This window comes from Danio rerio, chromosome 17, assembly GCF_049306965.1.
Source record: "Danio rerio strain Tuebingen ecotype United States chromosome 17, GRCz12tu, whole genome shotgun sequence".
Taxonomy (NCBI): domain Eukaryota; kingdom Metazoa; phylum Chordata; class Actinopteri; order Cypriniformes; family Danionidae; genus Danio; species Danio rerio.
This window is the reverse complement of record NC_133192.1, coordinates 31,683,470-31,702,286: the sequence shown is the minus strand read 5'-3', so window position 1 is coordinate 31,702,286 and position 18,817 is coordinate 31,683,470. Positions and strand designations below refer to the sequence as shown.

The 18,817-nt window shown below is 35.4% G+C and overlaps 1 protein-coding gene across 7 annotated transcripts in view; it reads right to left on the bottom strand.

The window, feature by feature from the left end:
* Positions 1 to 18,817, bottom strand: part of spata17 (spermatogenesis associated 17) — a 64,326-nt gene that overhangs the window by 19,958 nt on the left and 25,551 nt on the right. For 3 of the 7 annotated variants that reach the window (NM_001142264.1, XM_073927611.1, XM_073927612.1), the window contains 3 exon segments: positions 5,770 to 5,905; positions 12,819 to 12,967; positions 17,577 to 17,762. In NM_001142264.1, coding sequence (NP_001135736.1) covers positions 5,770 to 5,905; positions 12,819 to 12,967; positions 17,577 to 17,762 — 471 coding nt within the window. 7 annotated transcript variants of the gene reach the window in all.

Here is an 18,817-nt window from a genome sequence, read left to right as displayed (position 1 = left end):
TATTAAACGATTTCATTGACATTTTTTATTTATAAATACATTAAATTAATTATTAATATTGTTATATTTGCATAAAATTATATTTACATAAAATGAATGCATATTTACATAAAAAATAAACATTAAAATATTTTAAAAATACTCCATGGCAGACATTTTTTTAAGACACAGGTTCATGTGACAATCTTTTTATTAATCTATTATTAATTAATATGATTTTTTTTTCAATATTTCAATATCAATATTGACTTGTGGAAAATTTCAAAATACTTCATAATATGATAAATAATTACATAACAAAATAAAATAATAAATAATATAATAACATAACATTTATATATACATAAATATGACTAGTGTTTTGTTAAACACTGAAAAAAATAATTCATTGGATTTACTACTGGATTTTCTTTAAGGTAAGTGGTTGCAAGAAATTCATATGGGTTCAATTTAAACAAAAATTTAAGTTGAACATTACAAAATTTAATTAGTTTGTTTAAAACCAGCGCATATAAAGTTTGCCACCACTTACCTTAAAAAATGTAGTAAATCCAAATAATTTTTTTTCTAGTGTATAAGACAACGATTCATATTTTCACCATAGTTTGCATAAATCTAACACCTGAATCAAACCCATGGAGAGTGGCATCATTTAAACGCCTGCAATTCTCAGGGGGACATCAGTGCCTCTGGCGTCTGGGTCTCTGGCTGACCTGGGTTAAATGGAGGGCATCTTTTGGAGTACATTACTCTCTTACAAGTCTAATGCATTTTGATTAATCAAACAGTACTCTTCAGAGAAGCATGTTAATAAATAAGCAAACAAAAAAATTAGATGAGCAAAACGCACCCAGCGATAGAGGAGCGGACGAGTTCCTTGATGATGAGGTGGAAGAGAATGAGCGGGTTCTTCCAGATAACTCATCAAAATAATCCATTCAAAGCAAAAATGCTGCTCGTACGTTACATGAGCCGCTTGCATTAATTACAGACACCGAGGCAGCTTTGCTAAGGGTTAATGAGCCTGCCGTGTGCCAACAGATCAAATGAAAGAATGGCATGAACAAAATTGTATTTGGTTGCGGTTTCAAGCCTTTTCATATGATAGCTTAAGTTTAAAAAAATTATGGGAACCAGGGTTGTTGTAATGAACTAACATCATTTTTTGTAATTTGAAATTAAATAAATATTAGGGCAAAAGGAAAAGAGCATTCAAATGACTAAAACGTACATATTTTATGTGAATATATCAATCTCAATGTGTTCTTATATTTCACCAAAGTAAGTATAATATGTCAGTAATAACATTAGTGTGAAAGGTGTTTTTTATATTTCTGAATACTAGTTAAACATAAATATTGTTTTTAAAGAAATTTTTTTCTTTTTAAATATATTTTTAGTCAAATGATCGTGTTTTAATCATTCTAGCAATTCAGTAAACATTACAAATTATCAAAAACAAATCTAAAGCAGCTTGATTCTTTTTTTTTCTCAAGAGTGTTTTTATTGAACATGTTACTGTAGATACACACACACACACATTTTTTTTTTTGCAGTTTGTTCAAACTAATTTAAAATGAGCTGAAACAACACAATTCTTGAGATTTTTTGAGACAACTTAATTGTTTTATGTTCAAAACACTTTTTGACAATTTGTTAAGTTAACTTAATCGATTTGTGTTGGGACAACATGAATGAATTGTTGAGTAAAACCCTGTATTTTTTTACAGTGTATGAAACATTCACTAAAAAATAAAAATAAAATAAAAATGCTGGGTTCCACAAAGTTTCTTCATTACGTCCCAACACAAATCAATTAAATCAACTTTGATGGTTTTTACAAATTTAAGTAGACTGAACAAAAAGCAATTAAGTTGTCCCCAAAAAAGCTTGAATTGTGTTGTTTCAACTATTAAATAAGTAGCTTAAATAAGCAGCAAAAGTCCTTTTTTGAGTGTGCTGCACAGATAGATTTGAACCTTTTCTTCTTTATTAACAAACAAACATAACCCATCACATGTATAAACATTTAGGTTCTATAAACTACATGTATAATATTAAAATAGAATATATAAATATTCATATTAAATAATATAAAGGAATTAAGAAAAGGAAAGAAAGAAATAAGAGAAAATTCTACCCTTCCAAAATAACTGATCTTTATGTGATTTAAAACAGATAAAACATATCAGTACATCCTTTTACTTATTTAATTTTTGTTTTCAATAGACAAAAAGGATAAATGTAATCAATCTCACATTTTTTTCCCTTTTACTGAAAGTCTTGATAACACCATCTTGGAGTTTTTCTTTTATTATTTCAGCAAATAGTATTGTAAATAAAAATATTTGTTGTACTCTCCCAGTCACTGCGCTCTAATTTTACACAACTATGATGACTTCCGCTACTGAGAAAACCAGAAATGTGAAAAGGTCCATTCTCTTTCAGATGTCCCTGCCACATCTACTACATCTTTCAAATCAAAATTGCATTTAAATGGAAAATAGAAAAATACTAATAGTAGGATTGCGCAATATGGGGAAAATATTTAATTGCGATATTTTTAAAAAAAGAAAGAAAAAAGGGAAGGTTCTACTTTTTTAAAATAACTGAAGTGCCAACTTCTTTATGTGATTTAAAACAGGTTGCTAAGTAAGATAAAACATCAGAACATCCTCTTATATGTACATATCAGTACAACCTTTTACTTATTACATTTTTTTCAATAGACAAGTAAAGTAAATGTTACTGACCACAAACTTTTAAACAGTAGTGTATGTGGTAAAGCTCTTGTGGAAGGGGAATCACCCCTGGGGTTTAGGGTTTGCCTCCTGTTTAGCTATGGATCAGTGATAATCCCTAATATGGTGTCCTCTGCCACATCAATTATGTTGATCATAGACACGCTCGTTATGCTGAGTCTTCATTACTGTCAGACGCCACGAGCACCAGCCTCAAACCATCATGTATAAATCAAGACCTGCTGGGCTACTTTTCAAAAGAATCCAACAGAAGCGTACAGTACACATCTTTAACCTGAGATGTATTAAGAGATGGAATAAATGGTGAAACGAGGTGTGAAACTTGATTTTTTTATTTCATGCCATGACCTGATGATTTCTATAGACGGTTTTTACAAGATTGTTATGACTCGTTTAATGGTCATCATCATCTTAAATACTTTTTTTAGTACAAAATAAATAGTTAAATAAGTTGTTTTAAATATTTAGATTTTTGAAAAGTGTATGATTATTTATATGCATATGTATCTATTATATCATCTTTGAATCAAATTACAAAAAACAAATGCCCGCTTGAGTGAGGCGCAGGCTGCTCGCAGTTTTTTTTCCTTTTTCTGAAAGTCTTGATAACACCATCGTGGAGTTTTTCTTTTATTATTTTAGTGAATAGAATTGTAAATAAAAATATTTGTTGTACTCTCCCATTCACCGCGCTCTAAGTTTACACAACTATGATGACTTCCGCTTCTGAGAAAGCCAGAAATGTGAAAAGGGTCCCTTCCCTTTCAGATGTCCCTGCCACATCTACTAAATCTTTCAAATTAAAATTGCATTTAAATGGAAAATAAAAAAAATGTAGGCAGCTAGCTCTCTGCAACACTCACATGGTCGCCCGCTAAGCAGGGCTGCGCCCAGTCAGTACCTGGAAGGGAGACAACATGGGAAAACTAGGTTGCTGCCTGCAGTGGTGTTAATGAGACCAGCAGGGGGCGCTCAACCTGTGGTCTGTGAGTCCTAACGCCCCAGTATAGTCAAGGGGACTGCTCAGTGAGTGCCATCTTTTGGATGAGACGTTAAACCAAGGTCTGTTAAACCGACTCTCTGTGGTCGGTAAAAATCCAAGGATGTCCTTCGAAAAAGAGCAGGGGTTAAACCCTGGCATCCTATCCAAATTTGCCCACTGGCCTCTGTCCATCATGGCCTCCTAATCATCCCCATATCATAATCGGCTTCATCACTTTGTCTCCTCTCCACCAATCAGCTGGTGTGTGGTGTGCGGTCTAGCGCAATATGGCTGCTGTCGCATCATCCAGGTGGATGCACACTGGTGGTGGAAGAGGAGCATTACATTAGCGTGTGTCCAGAAAAGCACTAAATATATGTAAGGAATTATTTTTATTATTATTATTAAAAATACTACTAATAGTAGGGCTGTACGATTGGGGGAAAATATTAAATATTGCGATCTTGATTTGCGATTTAATTTTGCAGTCAAGCTTTAGCTCAATAATCTGTATCATACCTTCTTACTGCAAAAATGCAGCGAGTGTTGGTTAACAAAAGAACTTAAAGATATTAACTTACTTAAACATTTTAAATATTCAGAAATGAGACACTCTATGAGACCCCCTATAAACAGTAAACACAAATAAAATGACTCTACATTTCTGTAAACAAGTTAAACTCAAATGAGGGAAATAATAGCTTATTATTATATATAAAAAAATTATAATTATATTAATATACAGAACACTCAGCAAAGTAACATGGCTGAAACCACTGGCTGAAATTGTAGTTTGCTGTTGCTTGACTTTTTAACAAGACACTCATCACTCAGTTGTGCTCTCTCAATTGCTAGTAAGATTATCACACACAGACGGCAGTCACGTATTTGCTCTGGGCAGAGGAAATAAATTATAGAAATACATTTCATTAGCTAATCGCAGTGTTTCAAATTGCGATTCGATTTCGATTAATCGCACAGCCCCAAATAATAGTATAACCGAATTTGGTACATAAGAAAAAAAAAATCATAAAAAGTCTTAAATCATCAATCAAAACTCATTATGAGAAAAAAACGTCATTCTGTCAAAATGATGATGCTGAAATTATCATTTAAAAGGCAAAACTGCAGGACAAGCATTTGATATTGACTAAAGTATGACACAATGCATAATCACAAAAATCTCAATAATTCAAAATGGTGACTCGATAAGTGATGCAAGATATAGATAATGTTAAAATTGACAAACAAAATCAAGTATGACTGTCAAAACAATGACTTATATTAAGTTACTGTACAGTTTTTCATTAAATTACTTTAATGTAACATTTAAAACTATTGAAAAACTAAAAACTATTACTAAACATTGAAACGATGACAAATCAAAAATCTGATTTAAAAGTCAAAATTATGACATACTGTACTAATACGACTACATACCTATCGTAATTATGACAAAAAGTCAAACTCATGACTTAATACTTTGATTGAAAATTCCGACTTTAAATGTTAACTTAAAAAAAGAGACAGAGGGAGAGATCCAAAATTGTATGCCATAGAGAGAACAATTAAAAGGCAGAGCGGAACGGAGTCGCCACATCTAGTATCAGCCAAGCATACATGAGCGGTGTCAGCAGTAGGGCTCTCTTATTTATTTCATTCCGGAGGAGGTATTTCCGGGCAATTGCGCTGGATGCAGAGGGTAGTGCCTGCTGGTAAGAGCCAATAAAGAACTCTCATCCATGAACGGCCTTCAGCAGAGACACAGTCAATTACCTAATGTGAGGACTTTGAGGGGGGGAGAAAGCCTTTTCTCCTCATTTACTTGTGGGTATTTATTAAATTGCTGTCAAATTTGACAAATTTGCGATGCTCAACATGGAGGTTGTTTTGGAGGGAGTGCATGGGTTCAGAAAGAACACCAGCCCTCCCTCCCACCACCATCATAGACCCCTTTCCCAATTCATGCCAGCACACTGAATGGGTTTTGGCAGTTCTACATGTGCATGCTAGCGAGACGTGTACCTTTTTCCCCTGGAGGAGCTCCTTGTGTTCGTCTCGGAAGTGCTTGGTCCCATATGCCACCTGCTCAAAGGGTGTGGAGGTGTGCATCAGGCCCTCGTACCGCTTATTTCGGCTTGGGTTTGAGAATGGAAGGAAACTGTGTGGTAAGGAATACAATGAAATGGGAATTAGGGTTTCATTCTTAACTCTTAGGTAATATATGCAATGATGCACGTAAGTGGTGCACACAAGAGTAATAAGAAACGTGTAGGGTAAATCAATTTAGACTACTCATTTGTGTAGCATTTATAGTTGATAGCTGTTAAATACCTTTTTAGATTGAGCAACTGTAATAAGATGGATAAGGTGTCCATGTGATTTAAAAGCAAGCTTTTAAACTGTAAAATCATGGCTATGCATTACTAGCTACAGAGGAAAACGTTTTATCAAACAATTAACATTTTATTTAAAACTGTTTTTAAACATTTTTCATTTTAGGTTTTAATAATAGAACAAACTCCATTGTTCAGTTTCATTCGTGACAATTTGCATTTGTGTAATGTTATTATTAATCGTATTATTTATTAAATTCATATTTATATTTGTTTTAATAAAAACAAGTTTAGATTTGTCCAGCTGTCTGGTGTGCCACGTGTGTTTGGATATAATTTATTACCACAACACTGTTTCCTTATCCACGAAAGTTAAGTAGTAAAGTAAAGAGAAAAAGTAAAGAAAAAGAGGCTGAATAGAGACGGCTCATTCATTCTTTATCCTCGTGCAGCAGATGGTTTGTTTAACTGTTTTCTACCTAGTAAAGCATTCAGTTTTTTCACTTACGAAGTCCGCTGTGTAAATACCAAATCTGTGGAGCTAATAATATGCCAAAACAAGCTGAATTCGAATTGTGTTCATTTTTAATTATTGACAATTGTAATTTCTTAAAGATTGTTTTGATTTTGAATTTCTTCATTTGAATTTCATACCTTAAATATTGAACATCTGAAATGTGAGACAACTGAATTTTTCAAGCAGTTTTTTCACACTTCAGATTTTTGTGTTCGACTGCTCTTCCCTTTTATCACCTCTGACCTATTTTTTTCTGAATCTAAATTTCGCAATATGAATTTCTGGTTTTGAATTTTAAAATACTGAATTTTATGTTCTGAGTTTCTACATCTTGAAAATTTGAAACTGTATTTATAAAACTGGATTTTTGCAGTCTATAAATTCAGAACACAAAATATTTGAAGTTTAAAAATACGTCTTTAAAAAAATCAGCGTTGAAAAATTTGATTGTCTTAAATTTTAGATGTTCAATATTCAAGTTATGAAATTCAAATAAGGATATTCAAATTAAGAAGTTCAAATTAAGAAATTCAAGTTGAAAACAATTTTTAACAGCATATAAAAATTCAAATTTAGTCAATAATTCATATTAACACAATTCAAATTCAGATTGTTTTGGCATATTATTAGCTCCATACAAATGCGCCGTAGCATGATGCAACTGACTCTTAAAGAGAATGGGAGATGAGACTCTGATTGGTTTGATGCTTGTTATGCTCAAAAGACACCCATAACTCATAAAGAGAATAAGCCTGTTAGACCATGTGCCAGGGCGCAAATCATATTTTTTTCAGCCTTAAAAGTGAAGTAGGTGATCTTCCACAATGCTAACAGCTTAGCATAAATCTCTGAATCACAGTCCCTCCCCTGCCGTCTAGAGCCACGCCTCCTAAAACACAAGCACCGCAAAAGAAACCTCTCTAATGTGTTAAAAGTGACTAGTGCTTGTCCGACAGTGTGCAAGCCAAACTGACAGGCTATTTCTGAGCAAATATTTAGAGTTGCATGGTAAACAATATACGGAGAGACTAGGCGGAATAGCGGGGATTCCATGTGTTTTGTTTTTGAACTAATTAAAATCTACATCATCAATGCTGTAAAAGGTCCCGTATGAAACTGAAAATAGTCTTATCAATCTTTTATCGAAAGATTTTAGTAGCTGAACAATACTTCTGTTAGATATAACCCATTTGTAACCACAACAACTAACGTAACATCAGCTTTGCGTAAAGCTAAAACAGTTTTAAAACACAACACTACCTGTCTCAGAGAAATCCTTCAGACATGGTGTCATCCTTTCTCCAGCGTGTAAAGGTAACTCCAATATTGATTCAGGTTTTTAAAAAATTTTGATTCAGCATGTTTTTACCGATCGTGCGCACGTGCTCTCTCTCTCGTGAACGTGCGGTGGTCGGCGGAGATGCGTACAAACGGCTGCGCAGTTGTTCAAATCTGCATTTGCTGACAGACAGATTGGGCTACTCATCGGAATTATGAGATATGTCGGTCCGACTCTATTAAATTGGATATACATTTTTTTTTTGTTTTATGCCTTACCCAAACTATAAAAATACATATAAATACATTTAGATCATTTACTTTAATCATTACTATTAGACTGTGAAGAGACTTTCAACCAGCACAACAACAAATGCTTCTGAAGACAATCACCTACTGCACCTTTAAAATAGCAAAAGTGGATTCAGACATGCCCTTGATGCTTTTGTGCCATGCGTTTTAAACTTTGAGATTAAATTGTTAAAATAGAGCTTCGAATGGGTCAGTTGGCATTTCTGTGTGGAGTTTGCATGTTCTCCCTGTGTTTGCATGGGTTTCCTCCGGGTGCTGCGGTTTCCACCACAAGTCCAAAGACATGTGGTATAGGTAAATTGGGTAGGCTAAATTGTTGTGAATGAGAATGTGTTGTTGATTTGCCAGTGATGGGTTGCAGCTGCAAGGACATCCGCTGCGTAAAACATATGTTGGAAAGTTGGCGGTTCATTCCACTGTGGCGAACCCTGATTAATAAAGGGACTTAGCCGAAAAGTAAATGAATAAGTATAATCTCAGTGTCTGCCTCATTTCTGGCCTCTGGTCTTGGCTGACGCTCCTGCTATGAGCTAAAGCTCTGCTCTATTCACAGCAAAGCACATGTTACTTATACATCAGCACATCGCCTCATTCCTCCCTCACAGGCACTTCTCATTCTAGTCCAGATCATTTCCAAACCCAAATCGCTTCTTAATCGTTGTGATGTCTTGTGGTCGTTTCTGCACATGCTGCGTGTTTGCTGGGCACACGTTCAGTGCAAATAGCAGTTACTTAGGAAAAATGCCAGATGTTAATTACAGCGAGGTTGATTTTGTAAATTGTACCCAAGACACTTTGCCTGGAGGAAGATTTATCCAGTGCGGTACAAGAGGTGTCTGCACGAGGCTGGGTAAACGTCCGCTGGGCATTGGCTTGGCTTGTCACAAAACAAACAAACAACCAAACAACCTTGGCATTTTCTGTGAACACAATCTGCAAAGAAAGATTTGTTTTAATTCCCAGTGCTTTGGTTCTGTTCTTTCTCTTTTATGATGATGAAACCAGAAGTGCAGGTGAAGCCCTGTCCTCTTTAATGAAATCAAAACAGGCAAATAATGGAAAATGTAACCGTAATCACTCCATCTGGTAAAATATAACAAATACTGGCACACATTCAGGGTAAAACAAAACAGACGGGATCATCTAAAGAGACATTTGATCAAAGATTTTGTCTCAGATTTTTGCATGGATGCTTTCTGAAACAGAGAATGGGGGGGGGGGGGGTCTAAAGTAATACACAAAGAAATTGTTAGTTTAAATTTTTAGGTTGAATCAAATTAGTTTTACAAGTCACGTTAACTTATTTATATTTCATTCACATTACATATATTTCATGTATAAATGAGGTGTTTAATTTTAATTAAGTAATTTTTCTGTGTTACTTTTACTCTTTAAAAATTGCTAATTGCTATTATACAATTAATGTATATTTTTTAAAGTTATATAAGTTTACACTGACAAAATTAGGAAAGAGTGGGAGGAGCTTAATACAGAAATATCAGATGAGTCACGGGAAGATTATCTTTCCGAAATTCATGATTGTTCTATCAATGCGAGACACAGACTGATCCAGTTTAAAGTTATCTACAGTCTTCATTATTCAAAAGTACAATTAAATAAGATTTTCCCAATTGTATGCTTATTGTGCAATAAATGTAAAAACTTTAAAGGCATATAGACTGATTCTGGTCATGCCATAAAAAAAGTATTTACTTTGTTCTCAGCGTACGAGTGGGCGCAGCCATTTGAATCTTTTTGGCTCAAGACTTCTGGTCTCATTCACTTCCATTCATTTTTGGAGGTTAAAAACAGCTTGTAATGCTGCTTGATGTTGCAAACTGATATTTTCTTATTATATATGTTCTACGTTTTATGTAGTCATGCAAACACTTGTTTGTAGAGCCAGTAGTTTGATTGTTTTCTCCCATTTATTTTATTCCTTATCATTTCTCCCATAGGCAAGTGAATCGAAAGGTCTAAAACAATTGCAAAAACGAGCACACTTGAACATTGCAGAATAAGGTCACCAGAGCCAAAATTAGGCACTTTTGGAGACACCTCAGATTTAGGAGACAAATATATCACACATGCAGTATCTTTGTGTATAATATTAGCAAAGAAAATCAATTTACAAAAATTGGAAGTCAGATCACATGCCTGTCTTTGCAACCTGGATTAGGAGTTTAAGTTATGTGTAAAAGTTTGAACTTGATGTTTAAGTCAGTTTAATGTAATGTACATTGAAATAATTTTACATTTTTTAAATTTTTTTAAAGTGTACTTGCTGCACCAATTAAAGTGTAACTTTCTTGCAGAACTGGAGTTTGCTTGACACTCTCTTTAGTCATTTTCTTAAAGAACCATTCTGAACAAGATCATTATTTATTAGAGGTCTTCTCCTGACGCGTATGGACCACATAAGCAATAATGCCTGGTAAAGCTTTGCTGGCGCAATGCAAAAAAAAAAAAAAAAAAAAAAAAAGGGGGTGACATCAAACACCAAGCTGGCCCTTTAAATAATGGCCCAATCTCCCACAGACATCCTTATCCACTAGAGACACCAGCCTCCCTACAAGACAGATTACAGTGCAACCCATGCTAATGTGCACATGGGACGGACATCACAGAGCAAAAATTAATGTGGCCCCAATGTCCCAGAATACACAACGCTTCTGCTGCTTGCCGGCTGTTTCACTTACTGCTTTCATTGCCACTGAATTGCATTTTAATAGGGTAGTTTTTATTCATTGAAAGCCATTAAGGAAAGTTTGACTTCTCGCAGGGGATCTTTTGGCAGTGCAGACCAATGCCCAGTGACAACACCCTAGGAGGCCACCAAAACAGAGAAAGGGGGAGTGGAAGAGGATGTAGAGGGAGAAAAAAAAGAGAGAAGTATGTATGGATGCATCTATTCAGTCTTCTTGTGCGCCTGTAAAGCAACTTAAAGGATGACACTGGCTTTAAAAAATTAAAATTAAATGTATAAGTCATTAAAAAGGAAAAGGAAATTAAGATAAAATATACAAGCAAAAAAGAAATTAATTTATCACAAAACACTAAATAAATAATAAATAAATGAACAAAAGAAAGAAATATTAAATAAATACATTTTAAAAATTATTTTTGGTTTGTTCATCCTCATGTCTTTGCTGGAATTCTATTATTTTCTCATTTTTATTATTAATTTCTACATATTATTTTGCACATTTTAAATAATAGTTTAGACTATAAATCAATTCATCTGAAAATAAATTTAAAAATGTCCAAATTAAATCACATTTAAAGATAATAAACATTTTTGTTTGTGCTACTTAATGTAATATTTTTTATTGACCAATATTAAATAATATTTGACATATTTGTATAATTAATATTTGACATATTTGTATAATTTAATAATCAAATTAATAAATTGCCTCACAAAATATTTACAGTGTTGAACAACAGTGCTCAAATATTTCACAGTCCAAGTACTTCCCTGTCAAACTATAAGCCGACTAGTCCACAATGGAGCTGTTTGTTTCTCTAAATCATGGTAATCCACCCCAGCATTATCTACACTGCTGAAGAGACACATCACTAGGACTGAAATTAAGCTGGCTATGAAAAAGAAAGAGAGAGGCAACATTTTGGTGGTTCTTTGAAACATTCCGGAGGAAATTAGCAGGAAACGAAAGTGGGATACTGGATCAAAAAGACTCTAATCATGCTTCGCCATGCCCTGCAGACACCACATGTATAATACGATTTACACAGTAACCACCTCTCCTATTACAGCCTGTTTGGGGTATTCTGTGTTAATGGGGTTAGCTAATTTACTGTTTAAAGTCAGAGCAAGAAGGGGAGAAAAAAATTAAACGTGATTAAAAAACAGTGCACATTGAGCTTGTAATTAAAATAAAACAGAAGGGTTTTAAAACAGAGATGGTACTGCTGAAGTAATGCTGTGAAAAAAATGTTATTATGGTAATCCGCTGCAATAATTAGACAGCAGTGAGGACCACTAATAATGTCCCAGCAAGGATGAAACGCAGTATAGGGCTAATAATAGTCAAATAAGGCTGTATTTTTGTCCAGCATTGCGGTTGTTTGTTAACTTATTTAGCAACTAACCCCACTTGAGATTAAACCATCTGCTCCGGACTTAAAGTTCAGGGCTTTTCTTGTTGTGTGATTAATGTGCATCTACACAATGTCACATATAGGGGTCTCAGCACTCAATTTACACTACTATACTTGGAAATATGTGTTCATATTAACATTTACGGTGGCCTCAAAGAATATTTGAACATTTTTGCATGCGACTTGAAGCCATACTAACTATAACCAAAAATGAAAATGCAATTATTTTTATCTGCCTTCTCATTGTTTCAAATCTCTAAGACTTTCTTATATAGAAAAGAAAGGATATTTTGTATAAGTTGACAATAGGGTGCGTGAATTTTATACATTTATGTCATTAGAGATTGGTCATTCAAGATCTTGTACAGTGGAATTTCACCTCATTATCAAGTACGGCTACAGAATGTATTCCATTGACTGTATCTAGCTCCAGATCAATACATACATGCGTTTCGCACAATCTCTAGTGCAGGCATGTGTGCATGCTAGCACTTGTGTGTGTGACTTACGTCTGGTCGATGACGCGAGTCCTCCACTCGTGCAGTTTGAGCTCCTCTCTGGCCTCCTCCAGGGCAGTGATGGATGTGGCCACGCGCAGGCTTGGCTCCAGGGGCCGATAGCGCTGCTGCTGCACCTCCAGAGCTGGGCGAAAGGGCCCCTGACAGGTACGGGGGATAAGGTAAATGTTTTATTGCCCAGACCCGCCTGCCTCGTTATTGATGAGGCCCCTGTGGACGGCCAGCTGGACCCTCCAAAGCCCCAGCCTTTTCATCCAAGACATTAACAAACCCTGACCAGTGCTGATAATGATAGGATGACCATATAGTAAAGGCCCAGAAGAGGGCGAGGTGGTGGAAACTTTAAGTAAAAGAACAAGATTTCATACTCGGAAAGATAAAAAGTTACACAAACTGTCACTGGGATGATTTAAAAACATACACATTTTTACTTTTAGGGTCCACATTGGTACCTTAGATATACTGTGCATATTAGTATAGTAAAATCAGTTCATTTTAGTATTACTAAAAAGTGCAAAAGTGTACCATCTTTCGGATGCGACTTTAAACTGAGGTCCTAATTCTTTGTGGTCATTAAAAATCCCATGGCACTTCTCATAAGAATAGTGATGTAGCCCCGGTGTCCTGGCAAAATTCCCTCCACTGGCCCTTACCAATCATGACCTACCAATCATCCCTATCCACTGAATTGGCTCTATGACTGTCTCTCCACTCCACCAATAGATGTAGTGAGCACACTGGCGTCGTTGTCCTGTGGCTGCCATCACATCATCCAAGTGGATGTTGCACACTGGTGGTGGTGTGGAGAGACCCCTCCTCATGGATCACTTTGAGTGTATGGCCATACACGATAAATGCGCTATATAAATAGCCACATTACATTACATTACATAACCTTACCTTTTGTAAAGGTACTACCCAAGCTTTTTAGACATTTTGTCTTTGTTGGCTAATAACAGAAACTGTTTTAAACTGTTTTAACTGCAATAGTGCTGATAAAAAGTACATTATACCTAGTGCAATATGCTACATTGGCATATGAATTTAGCAATAAAACCAGTGTTCATTTTGTCTACAAAAAAGGCTTGACACAAACAGAAACTGGACAGGTCTGTGACAGTAATGTGACGGAATGTGTGCACTCCGTTCTGCTCATCATGAAGTGGATTATAATAAAAATTAATGTTGGTTAGTTTTTATCTCTTTGGCTTAATTTGAGTCTTGTCTTTTCTCGTCAGCAATAATGTACTGTTCATTCATTAGATGAGCAGATCAGAGTGTAGGCATTCATAGTTTTCAGTCACATTGCCTGTTGCGTATGACATGTCAAGTTTATGTTCGTCAAGATATAGGCAACAAACATTTTTACCTTTATTTTTATTGACAAAATTAGAGCTGAATTTTACTTACACACGTCAGTTAATTTTAACACAAATTTCTGACATGAAAAACTGGATTAGTGCATACAAATCTAAACTAAAAATTGTTTCAGTTTCAAGTGCTTTAAGAGAAAAAAATCGGCACTTCCGACTAACTGGGAGACAGATGCAAATGATCTTTTATTGTTAATATTTTTACACTAAGGTCTGTTAGTTACCATTAACTAACAATGAGCAGAATCACTGTTTATTAATCTGTTTTCATGCTGTTTAATAAGCATTATTAGCTCATGTTAGCTCAGTTCCATTAAATTACACTTGTAAATACACAGTTAAAATGTGTGTTTGTTAATGTTTAAAGTACCGTTAATTAAGATTTTTAAATAATTTATAAGAGTCTCATAATTTAGACTTCTAGTTCTAGGATGTTATGAAAATTATAAGTTGCTTCAACCAGGGAAACCACTGTAGCTTTTTTTCATTTAAATTTATGTTTGCATCGATACCAAATGCGATAACAAATGTCATCAAATGTTCTGTGTGATAATTTAACTAAATCACTTGGATGACAGATTTTAATGTAAGCTTCCCAGAATACCCAAATAAAGTGTTTTTATGTTATCTTGCTGCTAATAATGTTTAATGTGATATCCCAAAATACACATAGAAATACATGGATGGAAACTATTGCAGCACAAAAGCTTCCAAGTTGGCCAAAACAAAAGTTTTCATGCACTGTCCTTTTTAACTGTTGCAGACACACTTGTGGCACAGCTCTGCGCATAACCTAATGTTTTGGTTGCTCTTAGTTTAAATGTGACCTTCAGACATTGCTGCTTTTAATTCATGCTGGCGCAACACTCTCTGCCCTTGATACTATCAAGACCAGATCAGCACCTGGCACTGACCAATCCCCTTACTTCCCCTAACAATACACATAATCAATCTATCACTCGCAGATGCTTATCACACAGGGAGAGATGCTTATGGAGGGGGCTCCACCTCAGACCGCTAATAATTGGGAGAGAGAGAGAGATGGCATGAGGGAAGGGGTGCTTATTCTGGGGTCTTTGTAAGGGCAAAATGTAGATAAATAATGCATCTTCATCTATTGCACATTTTGTGAAAGATGTGGCAGTTTTTCTTTTAATGAATTCCCACTAACTGGGCCCAGCTGGAGTGAAAAGCCAGCCCAGGGAGAAGAACTGGGGCTCTAATAAAAAGAAATGACTCACGCTTCATTTCTGCTCACTTATGTTTTACATTAATAGAAACCAATAATAAGAACCAGTTACCATAAAAGTCATGGACCGTAAATAACACAAATGGCAAATACGTATCATCAAATCTCTCTCACAGCTGGACAAGATGACATGCTAGATTTGGAAGTACTTAAAGATATTCTTTATCGAGGCACCTTTACATGTTGCAGTATTCCCTTGCTGAGAGTCCTGTAATGGGATCCATGGAATAAAGAGGCTTGGGTTGACAGGCGTGCTTATCACCGGTTATCTGGCTGTCTAAATGCTTTGACAGTATCCAGGCGAGAAGGGAGACACGTTTAATGATATTATTCCAGTTTTACAGCAAGTATTCAGAAATGATCTTACGGAGGCAATAAATCCTGGCTTTAATCATAGTTATCTTAAGATCTCTTTTGTTAATTGTCACCACACTGTCTTCGTTTTGAGGACATTTCATTGGTTTGGTTGAGAGGAATGTCAATATTAGTTATGAACATACATATAAATTTAATATAAAGGATTTTCAGTGTTTAAAGGCAAATAAATGTACCTGTATAACAGTATTACATTAATCTAATTTACCGCTTCCTGCATTTCATAACAATTAGGTAATAGTTCTGTCATTATTTACTCTATTGCTGTTCCAATCCTGTAATGCTGCGTTCTCACCAGATGCGGATGAAGCGTCAAACACAAGTTATTTACATGTGAAGCCAATGCAAAGACGCGAATAGACATCCTATGGGGCGAATGAAGCGCCACAAGTGATCGTTTTGTGTGTTTGTTTGTTGTGCTTAATGCGCGAATCACTCGACTTGGAAAAGCTGAACATCAGTGGACATTTGCGCTGCTCTTGTAGGGGAATAATTATGAGGGGAAATCCTTTTGCCGACTGGACAACAGTTCATCAAACTGGGCTCGGCTCAGTCTGAAGCACCACCGAAAGCCTCCATCATCCAGGAATAGTTTCTGGAGGATCTGATGAACTTACAGAGCTGGGTGAACCTCTGATAGTATCTTGTGGACTCAGACACAGCGTCAAACGAATATACACTGTTTTTCAGCCTTCCTTAAGCAAATAAAAAACAGCTACTCTCTCAATAAAATCCATGTTGGTCATTTAGCAACAAACCTAAAGTCACCGAGCAGACAGAAGCCTTGCCCATGACGTGAATCCGTGACTAATGTAAAGTGAATTTGACGTGCAAATGAAGCGTATTTGATGCGCAAATGAACAAGTAAACACAAAATGTTCACGCGTCTATTTATTTGTGAATATCACAATTTATTTGCGTGTGCTGCATCTGGTGTGAATGCAGCATAAAGGTATTGAAGGATCTCCTGGTTGCTCTTTTCTATGCAAATGATTCTTAAAAGGAGCTTCAGGTTTCAATCAAAACTGAAAAGTGGCTAAAATATTCTGTAAATTTTTTGTAATTGTAATGTTTTTGTACAAAAATAAATGCTGCCTTGGTAATATAATATAATATAATATAATATAATATAATATAATATAATATAATATAATATAATATAATATAATATAATATAATATAGTATAATTAAGAGACCACTGCAAAGTCGGCTTAATAATTGAGCTTTAGTTGGTATATTTAAAATAAAATGTTTCAGTACTGTCAATGTGTCTTCAAAACTTCAAATAATAATAATATAAACATTAAACCATATATTTGCAGAAATTATTAATATAAATTTTTCATGTATTTAGACTAAATATTTGTGCGAAACCATTTACATGTACAGTTAGCAACATAATACGAAACACTGGATTACATTATTAGATCTATATAAGGTCTTGCTCATAAGATCTAATCGTTTGCTAATTAGACAACACTACTCAAAACGACAAGAATGGCAAGTTTGTAAATCAAGATTTTGATTAAATTACAACTAATTCTATCCGTTTAGGAGTTCTCAAATGAGTTAAGAATCACACAAGTCATTTGTAAATATTTTTGGAATCCCTTCTGATGTCCTTTTACGTTGCACTGAAGTAAGGAGATCAATCATGTTGGTATTATTGGAACAACAAGTCAGTGAATAAAACCACAATTTAAGTTTTTGTACAAACTCCTCCTTTAAGGAAGTATTGGGGTAGGTCTTACCTGTGTCTTTTTATGAATAGGCGGCAATCGCTCTCTGTTCGGCATAACACTGGAGAGATCAGGGGTTATATTAGGGGTTTTCCTCTCTTTAGGAGCCGACCGCACCAAAAGCGGTTTCACTGTTCTCAATCTCAGCTCCATCTCATCGGGCTCTGCTCTGAATGGTGAATTGAAAACACCTGGGCACTAAGATGAGCACACAAACACAGACACACAAAAAAGGAGAACAAACAATGTTATGCTTCCATTAACATAATGAAGAGAATGTGTGTCTATGTAAATGACTGCCCTTAAACCCTGTAGAGAAACCTTCAAACCTAACCCATTTGCTAGCAATTGACTGCTAACAGCTTCCATTGTACGTCTCATCACAGGTATCCATGCAAAACTCACAGCAAAACACATTTAGCTCTCAGAAAAAGAAACCCACTTTAATCGGTCGACCACAGCAAAACAATTATACTTGTCACCTCCCCTGAATGGACACACATCCATCACTCTGGCATGTGTCATGTCTGCTAGCGTAAATGTCTGCTAGCTAACTACGAGCCGTCTCATCTTACCAAAGCACTTTGGTGATGCTTGGCCTGCGGTATATCAGCTAGAATAATTAGTCTCTAATCAGACGCTTCCTTAATTAGAAGCTTTGTTTTTATATTGTATTTGTTAATTACTTGCAGAGGTAATTCGCTTGCAAAGTCTAACTTCACACTTAAAGCTTTCCAAGTCCAAATGCTCTATCAACAGCCAAAATGTTTTGTGAAGTATTCAATTTAGTGTAATATATGACTAAACAGTGGTCATAAACGTATATTCAATTTCTCAACTGAAATGAATAGAAGCTCGCACTCAGAAACAGTATTACATACGTCACACATGAACTAGCAGACACATGTTGGTAAAGCTCCTGCGTAGGTTTGTATAGTATAGCTTTGAGTGTCACATGGTGGGAGGTACAGCGCAAACTCTCAACTTGCCTCGGACTTACAGGAAAAGAGCAATGATGTTGACCCTCGTACCGAGGAACTACATCTATGTCAGCACAGCCACTTTTGTCCAGCGAAATTTTCTCTGGTTAACGATGAACCATGGGAGACCCATCCATTTCACTGAGACAAGGTCAGACTGTGGGAACATAAGTTGCCCAGCGTAGAGACACAGAGAGTGAGAATGAGAAAAACAGGGAGGGGGAAAGCTGAGAGTCAGAAAACTCGGAGGAGAGTTAAACCCTTCCTGCACTG